The sequence below is a fragment of the Ranitomeya variabilis genome, chromosome 2 (genome assembly GCF_051348905.1).
Source record: "Ranitomeya variabilis isolate aRanVar5 chromosome 2, aRanVar5.hap1, whole genome shotgun sequence".
In the NCBI taxonomy this organism is placed as follows: domain Eukaryota; kingdom Metazoa; phylum Chordata; class Amphibia; order Anura; family Dendrobatidae; genus Ranitomeya; species Ranitomeya variabilis.
In genome coordinates, this window is record NC_135233.1 from 493,000,751 (window position 1) to 493,021,303 (window position 20,553).

Sequence of the window (20,553 nt, forward strand, 5' to 3'; positions counted from 1 at the left end):
AGGTCTTGTCTTGGTCTCATGATGTCAAAATGTGAACAGGGTGATGAGAAGAACTGTAGTACCAATTCTAACTGAACCCCGAAAATGTATTGGCCAATTCATGGATAAAACATTTGATGAGAATTTTGCCATTAAGCTCCTTGTTAGAGAAGAGCAAATTGTGCAAAAAGTACTGAAACACTGACCGGTTGGACACGGGCACTCAGAAGTTTAGATATGGTCATATTTAGTTCTCCTGAAAAGGTTAGAGGGCATATTAGGATAATCCAGACGAAGCAACGTGTGAAACGCGCCTTGGAGTGTGGGGCGCCAGAACATGAAGCATGAATTTCAGTTAGCATTACCCTTTCCTCCATTTATACCTATGGAAAACACTGCATATCTTTATGTTATATCGCACTGTGCACTTTTTCAACAGGTAATGGTACATAGAGGATCATGATTACTGTTGATTGGACCTGTGATATGAATTTCTTAGGTAATTAATAAAACTAATACAATTTAAATGATTATTATTAGATAAAATATACCGTACATATATATTACGCTGTACTGCACTTTATATTATCTTGGGAATATATATATATATATATATATATATATATATATATATATATATATATATATATATATATATATATATATATTTTTTTTTTCCCTTGGTTTTCATACTATGGTTTCCAATCTTTAGTGTTTACTTTTGATATATGGTGATCACGAATATTGCTGTATGTGCTGACCTGCTCCCCTTGGTTTTTATTATATGTTTTTTCTTTCAGTATGTCTTGTCAAATGTTTTAATATACGGTACCTTTGTCCTTATCGGTGTCTTTATTTAATAAAATGAAAATGTATTACATTGAATGATTTTTGGTGATTAGTTTCTCAAGTAGTTTTTTTTCTAAAACCGTGTTGTGGTGTCTACTTGAACTTTTGTTACGTATATTTACTTGGGTACTAATTTTCTCCTCAGTCTTTGGTTTAAAATGCATATTAGGATAATCCTGAAATTTCACCCAAAAGCCAAATACCCCTAACTTTTTGTGAGTAGTGTTTTCTTTTTTTTAGTTTTTTTCAATAGCTTTATTTTTAAATGGGGGAAAAGGAGCTTTTGGTCTTTTTTTCATTTATACTTTCTTTTTTCTTTTCACTATTCTTGTTAGTCCCAGGGATTCAAAGGAACTTCATAGTGAAAAGCACAGGGGTCTTCAGCAGACCCCCAGCTGTCATAGCAACCCATAGGGTTCCCACAATCAGAACACGGAATTGATGGGTGCATTGAATAAAGTGCACCTATGCCAGCATGTTATAAATGACGCTGTCAGTGTCCTCCACCAGTGATTGTTAGAGGCAGGTCCTGGCTGTATCACACAGCCATCTCACCCCGTGAGTCTGCTCCATGCACACCCTTCCAAATCGCCCCGTACACGTCCAGCGGATGTCATGAAGGAGTTGAATAAATGGGGAAATGCTGCAGTTTCTGCACAGGGTGAGCAAAGATCATGCCTCAAATGTAACAGAAACTAATCACATTCTTAGAAGGCTGACTTGATTATTGTGATCAGGTATTGATTACTGAAGATGGCGTCTCCTGCCTCACCCACATTCTTCCCCAAACTGGGCCCGGCGCATGCACATTGGGAACTGCCCGTAGTGGATAAAGGCTTTACTCCCTTGTGTGCATGCTCCGGCCCGGCTATACAGAAAGCTGGAAATGTCCAGCTGTTGCTTCACGCCTCATTTACATACGGTCTAAGAGGACGTTCACAAAGATGGCAAAAATCCACATTGCAAAGGGCGAAATCTGCAAAAGGAATTGACATTCTGTGGATTTAAAGGGGTTGTCCAGTGAAAACAAGTCGTCACATATCCACAGGATACGTGGCAATTTACGGATAGGTGGCGGTCCGACTGCTGGGGCTGTGTCCTGCACCGACCAGCACAACAGACTGGAATGGCGGTGCACATACCCAACCACAGCTCTATACCGGCTTATGTGTCAGCCTCATAGAAAACCAATAGGGCTGCGGTCGGTAACAGGAATACAAGTTCCCATTCTGCAGCGCGAGACCCAGTGGCCGGACCCACCAAGTCTTTAGCCCGGTTAACCAACAACCCCTTTAAAGTCCTTACGGCATATCAATATCTACATGTAAATCTGCGGACTGTGAATGCTGCCATACAACAACCCACAGGACAAGCTGTACTAAGCCAAAGCACCTACATGTAGCTAAACTACAACTTCCAGCATGCCCCAATATCTGCAGCTAGCCAGGGCATGCTGGGAAGTGTAGTTTCCAAAGCACAGATGTCCAGACTACACTCAGACATACACAATAGTCGCACACACAGGTGGTCGAGCAGTAACATGTAACAGGGGAGGACGGAGGTCCCCGGGCGCCCCCCTATCACTGAGCTGGAGGTCCTCACCCGGGCTCTGCTCCCCGACAGCATCCTGCGCGCCTCTGACGTCACTCACACAATCCGACCCTCGGAACCGGAAGCTGCTGAGAGCAGGAACCCTGCAGGCCGGAAGTTCCGGTGAGCGCGGGATTGTGGGAGCTGTGGAGTTCCATTCTCAGAGCGGAGAGACGCGCGCGGGATCCAGGAACGACTGCAGCCCGGACTGACGTCACACACGGGGACACAGCGCCGGACACGTACATCCGGGGTTCCGGGCTGGGTATGGCGGACGGGGCGGATCTTATAGATATTTACGCCGATGAAGAGTTCATGCAGGTGGGAGAGACCCGGGCCGCCACCGCCAAGAGAGATGTACAGCATTTATTTACTTCTTATATGTGGGGCGCATGATGGACGCGGGCGGAGTGAGGTGCATGGGGCTGTCTGCATGCAATGTGCTGCTGGGGTCTGTTATCCGCCACAAAGGCGGGGGGAGGGGCCGGGGTATCAATGAGGCCAGAGGTGGGAAGTCTTGGGTGATGGTCCCACGGTCACCCCCACAGTGCGGCCCCCCACACACACCGTGCTCCCCCCCCCACAGTGCGGCCCCCCACACACAGTGCTCCCCCCACACACACCGTGCTCCCCCCACAGTTCAGCCTCCTGTACACACCGTGCTCCCCCCACAGTGCGGCCTCCTATACACACCGTGCTCCCCCCCCCCCCAGTGCAGCCTCCTATACACACCGTGCTCCCCCCCCCACAGTGCGGCCTCCTATACACACCGTGCTCCCCCCCCACAGTGCAGCCTCCTATACACACCGTGCTCCCCCCCCACAGTGCAGCCTCCTATACACACCGTGCTCCCCCCCCACAGTGCAGCCTCCTATACACACCGTGCTCCCCCCCCACAGTGCAGCCTCCTATACACACCGTGCTCCCCCCCCACAGTGCAGCCTCCTATACACACCGTGCTCCCCCCCACAGTGCGGCCTCCTATACACACCGTGCTCCCCCCACAGTGCGGCCTCCTATACACACCGTGCTCCCCCCACAGTGCAGCCTCCTATACACACCGTGCTCCCCCCACAGTGCGGCCTCCTATACACACCGTGCTCCCCCCACAGTGCGGCCTCCTATACACACCGTGCTCCCCCCACAGTGCGGCCTCCTATACACACCGTGCTCCCCCCACCCCCCAGTGCGGCCTCCTATACACACCGTGCTCCCCCCCCCCCACAGTGCGGCCTCCTATACACACCGTGCTCCCCCCCCCCCCCACAGTGCGGCCTCCTATACACACCGTGCTCCCCCCCCCCCCACAGTGCGGCCTCCTATACACACCGTGCTCCCCCCCCCCCCCACAGTGCGGCCTCCTATACACACTGTGCTCCCCCCCCCCCCCCACAGTGCGGCCTCCTATACACACCGTGCTCCCCCCACAGTGCGACCTCCTATACGCACCGTGCTCCCCCCCCCCCCCACAGTGCGGCCTCCTATACACACCGTGCTCCCCCCCCCCACAGTGCGGCCTCCTATACACACCGTGCTCCCCCCCCCCCCCCACAGTGCGGCCTCCTATACACACCGTGCTCCCCCCCCCCCCCCACAGTGCGGCCTCCTATACACACCGTGCTCCCCCCCCCACAGTGCGGCCTCCTATACACACCGTGCTCCCCCCCACAGTGCGGCCTCCTATACACACCGTGCTCCCCCCCACAGTGCGGCCTCCTATACACACCGTGCTCCCCCCCACAGTGCGGCCTCCTATACACACCGTGCTCCCCCCACAGTGCGGCCTCCTATACACACCGTGCTCCCCCCACAGTGCGGCCTCCTATACACACCGTGCTCCCCCCACAGTGCGGCCTCCTATACACACCGTGCTCCCCCCACAGTGCGGCCTCCTATACACACCGTGCTCCCCCCACAGTGCGGCCTCCTATACACACCGTGCTCCCCCCACAGTGCGGCCTCCTATACACACCGTGCTCCCCCCACAGTGCGGCCTCCTATACACACCGTGCTCCCCCCCCAGTGCGGCCTCCTATACACACCGTGCTCCCCCCCCCAGTGCGGCCTCCTATACACACCGTGCTCCCCCCCAGTGCGGCCTCCTATACACACCGTGCTCCCCCCCCCAGTGCGGCCTCCTATACACACCGTGCTCCCCCCCAGTGCGGCCTCCTATACACACCGTGCTCCCCCCCCCCAGTGCGGCCTCCTATACACACACCGTGCTCCCCCCCCCCCCCCCCCCAGTGCGGCCTCCTATACACACACCGTGCTCCCCCACAGTGCGGCCTCCTGTACACACCGTGCTCCCCCCCCCCCCCCCCCCAGTGCGGCCTCCTGTACACACCGTGCTCCCCCCCCCCCCCCACAGTGCGGCCTCCTATACACACCGTGCTCCCCCCCCCCCCCACAGTGCGGCCTCCTATACACACCGTGCTCCCCCCCCCCCCCACAGTGCGGCCTCCTATACACACCGTGCTCCCCCCATAGTGCGGCCTCCTATTCACACCGTGCTCCCCCCACAGTGCGGCCTCCTATACACACCGTGCTCCCCCCCAACAGTGCGGCCTCCTATACACACCGTGCTCCCCCCACAGTGCGGCCTCCTATACACACCGTGCTCCCCCCACAGTGCGGCCTCCTATTCACACCGTGCTCCCCCCACAGTGCGGCCTCCTATTTACACCGTGCTCCCCCCACAGTGCGGCCTCCTATACACACCGTGCTCCCCCCCCCCACAGTGCGGCCTCCTATACACACCGTGCTCCCCCCCCACAGTGCGGCCTCCTATACACACCGTGCTCCAGCCGCATTCCCCACAATGTGGCCTCCTATACACACCGTGCTCCCCCCCACACAGTACGGCCTCCTATACACACCGTGCTCCCCCCACAATGCGGCCTCCTATACACACCGTGCTCCCCCCACAGTGCCGCCTGCTATACACACCGTGCTCCCCCCACAGTGCCGCCTGCTATACACACCGTGCTCCCCCCACAGTGCGGCCTCCTATACACACCGTGCTCCCCCCACAGTGCGGCCTCCTATTCACACCGTGCTCCCCCCACAGTGCGGCCTCCTATTCACACCGTGCTCCCCCCACAGTGCGGCCTCCTATTCACACCGTTCTCCCCCCACAGTGCGGCCTCCTATTCACACCGTGCTCCCCCCACAGTGCGGCCTCCTATTCACACTGTGCTCCCCCCACAGTGCGGCCTCCTATTCACACCGTGCTCCCCCCACAGTGCGGCCTCCTATTCACACCGTGCTCCCCCCACAGTGCGGCCTCCTATTCACACCGTGCTCCCCCCACAGTGCGGCCTCCTATTCACACCGTGCTCCCCCCACAGTGCGGCCTCCTATTCACACCGTGCTCCCCCCACAGTGCGGCCTCCTATACACACCGTGCTCCCCCCACAGTGCGGCCTCCTATACACACCGTGCTCCCCCCACAGTGCGGCCTCCTATTCACACCGTGCGGCCTCATATACACACCGTGCTCCCCCCCCCACAGTGCGGCCTCCTATACACACCGTGCTCCCCCAACAGTGCGGCCTCCTATACACACCGTGTTCCCCCCACAATGCGGCCTCCTATGCACACTGTGCTACCCCCCCACAGTGCGGCCTCCTATACACACTGTGCTCCCCCCCACAGTGCGGCCTCCTATACACATTGTGCTCCCCCCCACAGTGCGGCCTCCTATTCACACCGTGCTCCCCCCACAGTGCGGCCTCCTATACACACCGTGCTCCCCCCACAGTGCGGCCTCCTATACACACCGTGCTCCCCCCACAGTGCGGCCTCCTATACACACCGTGCTCCCCCCATAGTGCGGCCTCCTATTCACACCGTGCTCCCCCCATAGTGCGGCCTCCTATTCACACCGTGCTCCCCCCACAGTGCGGCCTCCTATACACACCGTGCTCCCCCCCAACAGTGCGGCCTCCTATACACACCGTGCTCCCCCCACAGTGCGGCCTCCTATACACACCGTGCTCTCCCCACAGTGCGGCCTCCTATTCACACCGTGCTCCCCCCACAGTGCGGCCTCCTATACACACCGTGCTCCCCCCCCACAGTGCGGCCTCCTATACACACCGTGCTCCCCCCACAGTGCGGCCTCCTATACACACCGTGCTCCCCCCCCACAGTGCGGCCTCCTATACACACCGTGCTCCAGCCGCATTCCCCACAATGTGGCCTCCTATACACACCGTGCTCCCCCCACAGTGCGGCCTCCTATACACACCGTATTCCCCCCACACTGCGCCCTTTTATACACACTGCTCCCCCCACATTGCGGCCTCCTTTACACATTGTACTCTTCCCCCCACAGTGCGGCCTCCTATACACACCGTGCTCCCCCCCCACAGTGCGGCCTCCTATACACATTGTGCTCCCCCCCACAGTGCGGCCTCCTATTCACACCGTGCTCCCCCCACAGTGCGGCCTCCTATACACACCGTGCTCCCCCCACAGTGCGGCCTCCTATACACACCGTGCTCCCCCCACAGTGCGGCCTCCTATACACACCGTGCTCCCCCCATAGTGCGGCCTCCTATTCACACCGTGCTCCCCCCATAGTGCGGCCTCCTATTCACACCGTGCTCCCCCCACAGTGCGGCCTCCTATACACACCGTGCTCCCCCCCAACAGTGCGGCCTCCTATACACACCGTGCTCCCCCCACAGTGCGGCCTCCTATACACACCGTGCTCTCCCCACAGTGCGGCCTCCTATTCACACCGTGCTCCCCCCACAGTGCGGCCTCCTATACACACCGTGCTCCCCCCCCACAGTGCGGCCTCCTATACACACCGTGCTCCCCCCACAGTGCGGCCTCCTATACACACCGTGCTCCCCCCCCACAGTGCGGCCTCCTATACACACCGTGCTCCAGCCGCATTCCCCACAATGTGGCCTCCTATACACACCGTGCTCCCCCCACAGTGCGGCCTCCTATACACACCGTATTCCCCCCACACTGCGCCCTTTTATACACACTGCTCCCCCCACATTGCGGCCTCCTTTACACATTGTACTCTTCCCCCCACAGTGCGGCCTCCTATACACACCGTGCTCCCCCCCCACAGTGCGGCCTCCTATACACACCGTGCTCCCCCCACAGTTCGGCCTCCTATTCACACCGTGCTCCCCCCCCCACAGTGCGGCCTCCTATACACACCGTGCTCCCCCCCCACAGTGCGGCCTCCTATACACACCGTGCTCCCCCCCCACAGTGCGGCCTCCTATACACACCGTGCTCCCCCCCCACAGTACGGCCTCCTATACACACCGTGCTCCCCCCCACAGTGCGGCCTCCTATACACACCGTGCTCCCCCCCCCCCCCCCCCCCCCCCCCCCAGTGCGGCCTCCTATACACACCGTGCTCCCCCCCCCCACAGTGCGGCCTCCTATACACACCGTGCTCCCCCCCCCCCCCCCAGTGCGACCTCCTATACACACCGTGCTCCCCCCACAGTTCGGCCTCCTATTCACACCGTGCTCCCCCCACAGTGCGGCCTCCTATTCACACCGTTCTCCCCCCACAGTGCGGCCTCCTATACACACCGTGCGGCTTCCTATACACACCGTGCTAACCCCCCCCCCCCCACCCCCCACAGTGCGGCCTCCTATACACACCGTGCTCCCCCCACAGTGCGGCCTCCTATACACACCGTGCTCCCCCCACAGTGCGGCCTCCTATTCACACTATGCGGCCTCCTATACACACCGTGCTCCCCCCCCCCCCCCCCCCCCCACAGTACGGCCTCCTATACACACCGTGCTCCCCCCACAATGCGGCCTGCTATACACACTGTGCTCCCCCCACAGTGCTGCCTCCTATACACACCGTGCTCCCCCCCCCCCCCACAGTGCTGCCTCCTATACACACCGTGCTCCCCCCACAATGCGGCCTCCTATACACACCGTGCTCCCCCACAGTGCGGCCTCCTATACACACCGTGCTCCCCCCACAGTGCGGCCTCCTACACACACTGTGCTCCCCCCCACAGTGCGGCCTCCTATACACACCGTGCTCCCCCCCCACAGTGCGGCCTCCTATTCACACCGTGCTCCCCCCACAGTGCGGCCTCCTATACACACCGTGCTCCCCCCCCCCCACAGTGCGGCCTCCTATACACACCGTACTCCCCCCACATTGCGCCCTTTTATACACACTGCTCCCCCCACATTGCGGCCTCCTTTACACATTGTACTCTTCCCCCCCCCCCACAGTGCGGGCTCCTATACACACTGTACTTCCCCCCCCCCCCCCCCCCCCCACAGTACAGCCTCTCATACACACCGTGCTCCCCCCACAGTGCGGCCTCTCATACACACCGTGCTCCCCCCACAGTGCGGCCTGCTGTACACACAGTGCTCCTCCCCACAAGATTGGCCTCCTATACACACCGTGCTCCCCCCACAGTGTGGCCTCCTATACACACCGTGCTCGCCCCACAGTGCTCCCCCCACAGTACGGCCTCCTATACACACCGTGCTCCCCCCACAGTGCGGCCTCCTATACACACCGTGCTCCCCCCACAGTGCGGCCTCCTATTCACACCGTGCTCCCCCCACAGTGCGGCCTCCTATTCACACCGTGCTCCCCCCACAGTGCGGCCTCCTATTCACACCGTGCTCCCCCCACAGTGCCGCCTCCTATACACACCGTGCGGCTTCCTATACACACCGTGCTCCCCCCCCCCCCCCCACAGTGCGGCCTCCTATACACACTGTGCTCCCCCCACAGTGCGGCCTCCTATACACACCGTGCTCCCCCCACAGTGCGGCCTCCTATTCACACCGTGCGGCCTCCTATACACACCGTGCTCCCCCCCCCCCCACAGTACGGCCTCCTATACACACCGTGCTCCCCCCACAATGCGGCCTGCTATACACACTGTGCTCCCCCCCACAGTGCTGCCTCCTATACACACCGTGCTCCCCCCCACAGTGCTGCCTCCTATACACACCGTGCTCCCCCCACAATGCGGCCTCCTATACACACCGTGCTCCCCCCACAGTACGGCCTCCTATACACACCGTGCTCCCCCCACAATGCGGCCTGCTATACACACTGTGCTCCCCCCACAGTGCTGCCTCCTATACACACCGTGCTCCCCCCCACAGTGCTGCCTCCTATACACACCGTGCTCCCCCCACAATGCGGCCTCCTATACACACCGTGCTCCCCCCACAGTGCGGCCTCCTATACACACCGTGCTCCCCCCACAGTGCGGCCTCCTATACACACCGTGCTCCCCCCTCAGTGCGGCCTCCTATACGCACTGTGCTCCCCCCACAGTGCGGCCTCCTATACACACCGTGCTCCCCCCACAGTGCGGCCTCCTATTCACATCGTGCTCCCCCCACAGTGCGGCCTCCTATTCACACCGTGCTCCCCCCACCGTGCGGCCTCCTATACACACCGTGCGGCTTCCTATACACACTGTGCTCCCCCCCCCCCCCACAGTGCGGCCTCCTGTACACACCATGCTCCCCCCACAGTGCGGCCTCCTATTCACACCGTGCGGCCTCCTATACACACCGTGCTCCCCCCCCCCCACAGTACGGCCTCCTATACACACCGTGCTCCCCCCACAATGCGGCCTGCTATACACACTGTGCTCCCCCCACAATGCGGCCTGCTATACACACTGTGCTCCCCCCACAATGCGGCCTCCTTTACACACCGTGCTCCCCCCCACAGTGCCGCCTGCTATACACACCGTGCTCCCCCCACAGTGCGGCCTCCTATTCACACCGTGCTCCCCCCACAGTGCGGCCTCCTATTCACACCGTGCTCCCCCCACAGTGCGGCCTCCTATACACACCGTGCTCCCCCCACAGTGCGGCCTCCTATACACACCGTACTCCCCCCCCACATTGCGCCCTTTTATACACACTGCTCCCCCCACATTGCGGCCTCCTTTACACATTGTACTCCTCCCCCCACAGTGCGGGCTCCTATACACACTGTACTTCCCCCACAGTGCTGCCTCCTATACACACTGTGCTCCCCCCACAGTGCGGCCTCATATGCACACCTGACTGCTCCCTCCATAGTGCGGCCTTCTTCCTTTTCACACCATACTATGCTCCCTCCATAGCCTTCTTCAGTAGAAGCTGATCAGATTGTACTACACTCTGACAGACGTTGTGTCGCTTATCCTTGTTATGTAAATTAAAGCTTATAACCTGACGTTAAATTCATCCATTGGTTGTATAAATTTTTCCTTTGAAAGCTGAAACCCTCCGAAATGTGGTTTAGGTTAAGAAAATAAATTGTCATCAATGCAGAAATTTTGATCAGTTAATGGACACAGAATGGTCAAATTTTGGCAAGACAAAAGTTTTGTTGGCTGGTCGTATAATGCCCCCAATCCTACTTTACATCCTCACCTGTGCTCAGTAAATGATCGGTTAATTAGTGTGTGTATAAAAAGAAACCCAGCACCCAAGACCTTCACTTGAACTGCAACTTGAGCTCTGACAACATGCCAAAAATCCACCCTGTGACCAAAGCCTGGATTATCAAGAGGCTGAAGATCAGATCCACTGCAGAGGTGGCTGGCACCTTTAATGTGTCTCATCGTCAAGTACAAAGAATAAAAAAAAAAGATTTGAAGAGACTGGACATGTTTGACAATCCCAAGTGCGGAAGACCCTGCAAGACAACTGCTCAGGAGGAACGTTTGTTGGTTAGAAAATCCAAAGCAAGCCCCTCTTCCACTGCAGCAGAGCTCCAACAGGCCTGGTCACCTCAAGTCCCTGTGTCAACTAGAACAGTTCGTAGGATTCTGTCTCAAAATGGCCTCCATGGTCGAATCAGTGCCCAGAAGCCAGCACTAAACAAAAGGCAAGTAAAAAACCGTGTGGCATTTGCAAAGTCCCACAGCCTGCTAAACAGATGGACACTGGAAAAATGGCAGAAGCTGGATTTCTCTGATGAATCTTCAGTAGAATTACACCACAGCTGCCGCAAATACTGCAGGAGACCTACTGGAGCCCGTATGGATCCAAAATACACCCAGAAAACAGTTACATTTGGTTGTAGAAAAATCATGGTCTGGGGTTACATTCTGTATGGGGGTGTGCAAAACATTTGCAAGGTGGAAGGCAATATCAATAGCCTAAAATATCAAGAAGTATTAGCTACCTCTTAGATTCCAAATCATAAAAGGGGTCAAATTCTGCTGAAGGATGGTGCTCCATCTCATACATCCATCTCTACAACAAAGTTCCTCCAAGCAAAAAACATCAAGGTGCTCAAGGACTGGCCAGCCCAGTCACCAGACATGAACATCATTGAGCATGTTTGGGGTAGGATGAAAGAGGAAGCTTGGATGACAAAACCAAAGAATCTAGATGAACTCTGGGAGGCATGTAAGACTGCATTCTTTGCTATTCCTGATGACTTCATTAATAAATTGTATGAATCATTATTGAAACGTATGGATGCAGTCCTTCAAGCTCATGGAAGTCACACAAAATATTAAATATGACTCTAATAGCACCACAACTTCATTCACCAATGGTATGCAACATATATTTGTATTTTAAGTTAGGCTACTTTCACACTAGCGTCGGGCTCGGCCCGTCGCAGTGCGTCGGGCCGAGGTTACCGACGCTAGCGTTGTATACGCCGCACAACGGGGGCAGCAGATGCATTTTTCCAGCGCATCCGCCACCCCATTGTGAGGTGCGGGGAGGCGGGGGCGGAGTTCCGGCCGCGCATGCGCGGTCGGAAAAAGCGGACACGTCGCACAAAAAAAGTTACATGTAGCGTTTTTTTGTGCCGACGGTCCGCCAAAGCACGACGCATCCGTCGCATGACGGTTGCGACGTGTGTCACTGCGTCGCCAATGTTAGTCTATGGAGAAAAAACGCATCCTGCAAGCACTTTTGCAGGATGCGTTTTTTGACCAAAACGACGCATTGCGACGGAGGACAAAAAACGCCAGTGTGAAAGTAGCCTAAATTATTTGTTTGAATATCACATTACTTTCTGTGGGCGACAAAACTTTTGTCTTGCCAAAATCTTACCATTCTGCTTCCATTAACTGATCAATATTTCAGCATTGATGCCAATTTATTTTCTTAACCTAAACCACACTTCGGAGGGTTTCAGCTTTCAAAAGAATAATTTATACAACCAATGGATGAATTTCAGGTCAGGTTACAAGCTTTTATTTACATAACATGGATAAGCGACATAACTTCTGTCAGGGAGTGTATATTTGTATTCTTTTTTAGTTATCTATTTGGGTACCGTATATACTCGAGTATAAGCCGAGATTTTCAGCCCAAATTTTTGGGCTGAAAGTGCCCCTCTCGGCTTATACTCGAGTCATGATCGGTGGTGGGGTCGGCGGGTGAGCACTGTCATATACTTACCTAGTCCCGGCGATCCTGGCGCTCCCCCTGCCTGTCACACTGTCTTCGGTGCCGCAGCCTCTTCCCCTGAGCGGTCACGTGGAACCGCTCATTAGAGAAATGAATAGGCGGCTCCACCTCCCATAGGGTCGGAGCCGCCTATTCATTTCTCTAATGAAGCGGTGCCGGTGACCGCTGATAGAGAAAGAGGCTGCGGCACCGAAGACCAGCTGTCCGGGGGAAGGAGCGGGACGCCGGGAGCAGGTAAGTATTACATATTCACCTGTCCTCGTTCCACACGCCGGGCGTCGCGCCATCTTCCCGGCGTCTCTCCGCTCTGACTGTTCAGGCAGAGGGCGCGATGACGCATATAGTGTGCGCGCCGCCCTCTGCCTGATCAGTCAGTGCAGAGAGACGCCGGGAAGATGGCGCCGAGGAGCTGCAAGCAAGACAGGTGAGTATGTTTTTTTTTTTTTTTTAATTGCAGCAGCAGCAACAGCTATGGGGCAATAATGGACGGTGCAGAGCACTATATGGCACAGCTATGGGGCAATAATGGACGGTGCAGAGCACTATATGGCACAGCTATGGGGCAATAATGGACGGTGCAGAGCACTATATGGCACAGCTATGGGGCAACGGTGCAGAGCACTATATGGCACAGCTATGGGGCAACGGTGCAGAACACTGTATGGCACAGCTATGGGGCAATAATGGACGGTGCAGAGCACTGTATGGCACAGCTATGGGGCAATAATGGTGCAGAGCACTATATGGCACAGCTATGGGGCAATAATGGTGCAGAGCACTATATGGCACAGCTATGGGGCAATAATGATGCAGAGCACTGTATGGCACAGCTATGGGGCAACGGTGCAGAGCACTATATTGCACAGCTATGGGGCAATAATGAACGGTGCAGAGCACTGTATGGCACAGCTATGGGGCAATAATGGTGCAGAGCACTGTATGGCACAGCTATGGGGCAACGGTGCAGAGCACTATATGGCACAGCTATGGGGCAACGGTGCAGAGCACTATATATATGGCACAGCTATGGGGCAACGGTGCAGAGCACTATATGGCACAGCTATGGGGCAATGGTGCAGAGCACTATATGGCACAGCTATGGGGCAATGGTGCAGAGCACTATATGGCACAGCTATGGGGCAATGGTGCAGAGCACTATATGGCACAGCTATGGGGCAATGGTGCAGAGCACTATATGGCACAGCTATGGGGCAATGGTGCAGAGCACTATATGGCACAGCTATGGGGCAACGGTGCAGAGCACTATATATATGGCACAGCTATGGGGCAACGGTGCAGAGCATTGTATATATGGCACAGCTTTATGTGGAGCATCTATGGGGCCATAATGAACGGTGCAGAGCATTATATGTGGCACAGCTTTATGTGGAGCATCTATGGGGCCATAATGAACGGTATGGAGTATCTATTTTTAATTTTGAAATTCACCGGTAGCTGCTGCATTTTCCACCCTAGGCTTATACTCGAGTCAATAAGTTTTCCCAGTTTTTTGTGGCAAAATTAGGGGGGTCGGCTTATACTCGGGTCGGCTTATACTCGAGTATATACGGTACTTTATTTTCAGCAAAAGATGCATTTTATTGAGATCCCTTGTGTTTTGTATATATTAGTCCAGTGGGCGGTTCTATTGACAGTCTTCAATGTATCACCGCCTGCGGATATAGCTGTCAGTCACTAGTAGGCCCATCCACTGGACTCGTATACATGAAAACACCAGGGATGTCAATGAATAAAATGCAAGTTTTACTGAATCTTTTGCAAAAATCCTATATATAATTCTAATCAACTTCTTCTGTGTCTTCCTGTCCACAGATTGTACTGCATGTAGGTGATAGATTCCCTTTAATTCTTAAAGCAGCACTCCAGAATTTATTTATTTATTGGAGTGGTGCTACTAATGTACTGTATGTTCCCTGCCCCAAATCGTATACTTACTAGCTGCCGTCTTCAGCTTTTCCTGGTCCCACGGCACCAACTTGTGACTGTAACTTCTGCCTGCCTGGAAGTCAGAGGTAACTGTTACAAGCTCTCAATGCAAGTCTATGAGAGCCTCGCTCTGCAGTTACTAGTTTGGATTGGTCAGTGTAAATGTACTTTAATGTCCATCCCTTTAGAGCACATTGTAACATAACCAGGGTTATTAGCCAAACCAGACACCCGCTGCATATAAAAAGGACGGTCTAACTGCTTAAAACATATAGTCAGTGTGCATGTTACCTTGTCTGCTGGGACTTTATTGGCTTTTCAATAAATTAAGAATTAATTGTTTAAACCATCTGGCTGGACTATGAATGTTTCTTTGTTGTTCCTGTTGGAACTCTAAACAGGAGCGTAATTCGTGCCCGGGATTAGTGGTGCATATCTACACTGGGGAGCTGGTTTAATTGATTTTGGATACAGAAAGTACCCCCGTATTACAGTTATCTGTAGATGGGTGTCTAATCCGGCTAAGGGTGCTCTCACATTGCGTCTAGGGACACATTCACTCTGCCATCCCCATTAAAGGGAACCTGTCACCCTCAAAATCGAAGGTGAGCTAAGCCCACCGGCATCAGGGGCTTATCTACAGCATTCTGGAATGCTGTAGATAAGCCCCTGTTGTATCCTGAAAGATGAGAAAAAGAGGTTAGATTATACTCACCCAGGAGCGTTCCCGCTGCAGTTCTGGTCCGATGGACATCGCGGTCCGGTCCAGGGCCTCCTGTCTTACGATGACGTCCTCTTCTTGTCTTCAGGCTCGGCGCAGGCGTACTTTGTCTGGCCTGTTGAGGGCAGAGCAAAGTACTGCAGTGCGCAGGCGCCGGGAAAGGTCAGAGGCGCAGCGCATGCACACTGCAGTACTTTGCTCTGTCCTCAACCAGGCAGACAAAGTATGCCGGTGCCACAGCATGAATACAAGAAGAGGACGTCATCGTAAGAAGATGGGAGGCCCCGGACCGCGACGCCCATCCGAGCGGGACCACCCTGGGTGAGTATAATCTAACCTCTCTTTCTCATCTTTCAGGATACATCGGGGGCTTATCTACAGCATTACTGAATGCTGTGGCTAAGCCCCTGATGCCGGTGGGCTTAGCTCACCTTCAATTTTGGGGGTGACAAGTTCCCTTTAATGTATGGCCTTGCCTGCGCATGCGATCAGATTCTGTTTTGCTGGGGGATTGGATGTATGCCCAACAGAAAATGTGTCCCTAGACGCAATGTGAAAGCACCCTAATATTACATATTATTAATACCCTTACAGGGTATATACTTGTAAATAATCGAATACGCCAATAGGTGGGGTTAGCAGGATTCCCTTTTCTGTTAGTAGAGGTCTAATTTTAATGTTCATACTTGGAAAAGCTTCTTAAAGGGTGTCACGGATCCCTCTCCGTGGTGTCACTAATTTGTCACGTACCCGCTCTCAGCACGTGACTTAGGGTTGTGCCTGCAAGGGTTAATTTATCTCCCCACTCTGTCCAGCATTCAACCTCTGTCCTATGCTGTAATGGGAGCATAAATCACACACCAACCCAGGCCACACATCCGCTCATACGCGCTGCCACCACTCACCAAATACACGGGCGATGAGTCCCGGAAATAGTACTAATACTGTCTACCACTCATACGGATCATACAGTTTAAGGCTATGGATTCTTTTAGAACATTCAAGGTTCAACTTGTTAAAGTTTTATGCTTTAATACAAAAAGGTTCAGTGCTTACAATAAGGAAAAGGTATAAAAATATGTTCACATGTGAACACAATTCTAGGTATACAGATCTAATTTATAGCTTTGGTCTAGAGGTCAGATTTCTAGCCCCTCAGGTTGATATCATAATTGCTTGTTTTTGATTGGACCATGGCCGCGCTACCAATGAATATATTATTTTCTCTTGAGATCCTTTGTGTAAAAGTTCTCAGAGACACTATCATGCCGTAATTGACATCTCTCCTCCAAGGGCTAGGAGTTGTCAAATGTTCCCTTTCTTCTTGGTCCTAGCTGGACCCCCTGGTGAGATTTGGAGACAGGAGTCTGCTTGTCTCAGGAAAATACATATTAACACCTGGGTGAGACATGCAGCCTTCAGGACAGATGTTACTAGTCACACAATACCTATATAGTTGTGGCCAAAAGTATTGACACCCCTGCAATTCTGTCAGATAATACTCAGTTTCTTCCTGAAAATGATTGCAAACACAAATTCTTTGTTATTATCTTCATTTAATTTGTCTTAAATGAAAAAACACAAAAAGAATTGTCCTAAAGCCAAATTGGATATATAATTCCACACCAAACATAAAAAAGGGGGTGGACAAAAGTATTGGCACTGTTCGAAAAATCATGTGATGCTTCTCTAATTAGTGTAATTAACAGCACCTGTAACTTAGGGTACTGTCTCACTATACGATTTACCAACGATCACGACCTGCGATACGACCTGGCCGTGATCGTTGGTAAGTCGTTGTGTGGTCGCTGGGGAGCTGTCACACAGACCGCTCTCCAGCGACCAACGATGCCGAGGTTCGCTGGTAACCAGGGTAAACATCGGGTTACTAAGCGCAGGGCCGCGCTTAGTAACCCGATGTTTACCGTGGTTACTAGCGTAAAAGTAAAAAACAAACAAACCGTACATACTCACCATCTGATGTCCGTCAGGTCCCTTGCCGTCTGCTTCCCGCTGACTGAGTGCCGCCGTAAAGTGAAAGCAGATCACAGCGGCGACGTCACCGCTGTGATCTGCTCTCACTTTCCGGCCGGCACTCAGTCAGAGCGGGAAGCAGACGGCAAGGGACCTGACGGACATCAGATGGTGAGTATGTACGTTTTTTTTTTTTTTTACTTTTACGCTGGTAACCACGGTAAACATCGGGTTACTAAGCGCGGCCCTGCGCTTAGTAACCCGATGTTTACCCTGGTTACAAGCGAACGCATCGCTGGATCGCTGTCACACACACCGATCCAGCGATGACAGCGGGAGATCCAGCGACGAAAGAAAGTTTCAAACGATCTGCTACGACGTACGATTCTCAGCAGGGTCCCTGATCGCAGTAGCGTGTCAGACACTGCGAGATCGTAACTATATCGCTAGAACGTCACGAATCGTGCCGTCGTAGCGATGAAAATGCCACTGTGTGACGGTACCCTTACCTGTGGCACCAAACAGGTGTTGGCAATAACTAAATCACACTTGCAGCCAGTTGACCTGGATTAAAGTTGACTCAGCCTCTGGCCTGTGTCCTTGTGTGTACCACATTGAGCATGGAGAAAAGAAAGAAGACCAAAGAACTGTCTGAGGACTTGAGAAACCAAATTGTGATGAAGCATGAGCAATCTCAAGGCTACAAGTCCATCTCCAAAGACCTGAATGTTCCTGTGTCTACCGTGCGCAGTGTCATCAAGAAGTTTAAAGCCACTGGCACTGTGGCTAACCTCCCTAGATGTGGACGGAAAATAAAAATTGACAAGAGATTTCAACGCAAGATTGTGCGGATGTGGGATAAAGAACCTCGACTAAGGGTACCGTCACACAGTGCAATTTTGATCGCTACGACGGCACGATCCGTGACGTCGCAGCGATCGTATGATTATCGCTCCAGCGTCGTAGACTGCGGTCACACGTTGCTATCACGGCGCTGGAGCGATGCCGAAGTCCCCGGGTAACCAGGGTAAACATCGGGTTACTAAGCGCAGGGCCGCGCTTAGTAACCCGATGTTTACCGTGGTTACCAGCGTAAAAGTAAAAAAAAAAAAACCGTACATGCTCACCATCTGATGTCCGTCCGGTCCCTTGCCGTCCGCTTCCTGCTCTGACAGATCCGGCCGTACAGTGAGAGCAGAGTGCAGCGGTGACGTCACCGCTGTGATCTGCTCTCACTTTCCGGCCGGCAGACAGTCAGAGCGGGAAGCGGACGGCAAGGGACCGGACGGACATCAGATGGTGAGCATGTACGGTTTTTTTTTTTTTACTTTTACACTGGTAACCACGGTAAACATCGGGTTACTAAGCGCGGCCCTGCGCTTAGTTACCCGATGTTTACCCTGGTTACCAGCGAACGCATCGCTGGATCGCTGTCACACACAACGATCCAGCGATGTCAGCGGGTGATCAAGCGACGAAAGAAAGTTCCAAACGATCTGCTACGACGTACGATTCTCAGCAGGATCCCTGATCGCTGCTGCGTGTCAGACGCTGCGTGTCAGACACTGCGATATCGTAACGATATCGCTAGAACGTCACGAATCGTACCGTCGTAGCGATCAAAATTGCACTGTGTGACGGTACCCTAACATCCAAACAAGTTCAAGCTGCCCTGCAGTCTGAGGGTACAATAGTGTCAACCCGTACTATCCGTCGGTGTCTGAATGAAAAGGGACTGTATGGTAGGAGACCTAGGAAGACCCCTCTTCTTACCCCGAGACATATAAAAGCCAAAACTTACCTGAAAAAGCCTAAAACGTTTTGGAAGAATGTTCTCTGGTCAGATGAGACAAAAGTAGAGATTTTTGGGCAAAGGCATCAACATAGAGTTTACAGGAGAAAAAAAGAGGCATTCAATGAAAAGAACATGGTCCCTACAGTCAAACTTGGCGGAGGTTCCCTGATGTTTTGGGGTTGCTTTGCTGCCTCTGGCACTAGACTGCTTGACCGTGTGCATGGCATTATGAAGTCTGAAGACTACCAACAAATTTTGCAGCATAATGTGGGGCCCAGTGTGAGAAAGCTGGGTCTCCCTCAGAGGTCATGGGTCTTCCAGCAAGGACAATGACCCAAAACACACTTCAAAAAGCACTAGAAAATGGTTTGAGAGAAAGCACTGGAGACTTCTGAGGTGACCAGCAATGAGTCCAGACCTGAATCCCATAGAACACCTGTGGAGAGATCTAAAAATGGCAGTTTGGAGAAGGCACCCTTCAAATATCAGGGACCTGGAGCAGTTTGCCAAAGAAGAATGGTCTAAAATTCCAGCAGAGCATTGTAAGAAACTCATTGATGGTTACCGGAAGCGGTTGGTCGCAGTTATTTTGGCTAAAGGTTGTGCAACCAAGTATTAGGCTGAGGGTGCCAATACTTTTGTCTAGCCCACTTTTGGAGTTTTGTGAGAAATGATCAATGTTTTGCTTCATTCTCTTTTGTGTTTTTTCATTTAAGACAAATTAAATGAAGATAATACCAAAGAATTTGTGTTTGCAATCATTTTCAGGAAGAAACTGAGTATTATCTGACAGAATTGCAGTGGTGTCAATACTTTTGGCCACAACTGTACATAGGCCGTGGCCCGATTCTAACGCATCGTAGCATATAGCACAGCCCACGTAGCATATAGCACAGCCCACGTAGCATATAGCACAGCCAGACAGACGGAAGTGACCCTTAAACAAATAAATATATATATATATATATTTATGTGTATATATGTATATACACGCACACACACATTTCACCACAAAGGGGTTATCTCTTGGTAAAATTATACATACCATCAACTTAGCCAATTACATCTTATTAGAAATCTTCAAGAATAAGGGTGGGTGCACACGATTCGGAAGTAGCAGTTCTTTGGACACATCACATGTTTACTGCGTCCGAAGCGCTGCGTTCTATTGAATCCGCATGTGTTCACTGAACCGTGCGGATTCACTGCATCCAATACATTCTATGGGGGAATTTCTCTAGTGGATCTCCAAGAGAAGTCGACATGCTGTGGTCTGGAAAGA

General features: G+C 53.2%; 2 protein-coding genes across 6 annotated transcripts in view; one reads left to right on the forward strand and one right to left on the reverse strand.

Moving 5' to 3' along the window:
- The window catches only part of SDHAF2 (succinate dehydrogenase complex assembly factor 2), a 38,713-nt gene extending 36,144 nt beyond the window's left edge, over window positions 1–2,569 (reverse strand). Inside the window, exon 1 of the mRNA XM_077287976.1 lies at window positions 2,431–2,569. Coding sequence (XP_077144091.1) covers window positions 2,431–2,454 — 24 coding nt within the window. The 5' untranslated portion in view covers window positions 2,455–2,569. The remainder of the gene's footprint in view (window positions 1–2,430) is intronic.
- Window positions 2,546–20,553, forward strand: part of CPSF7 (cleavage and polyadenylation specific factor 7) — a 43,426-nt gene continuing 25,418 nt past the window's right edge. For 3 of the 5 annotated variants that reach the window (XM_077287971.1, XM_077287972.1, XM_077287975.1), the window contains exon 1: window positions 2,641–2,775. In XM_077287971.1, the coding sequence (XP_077144086.1) occupies window positions 2,686–2,775 (90 nt within the window). In that variant the 5' untranslated portion in view covers window positions 2,641–2,685. Of the gene's footprint in view, window positions 2,776–20,553 lie in introns of all 5 variants that reach the window. The other 2 variants (XM_077287974.1, XM_077287973.1) reach the window with 2 other exon arrangements.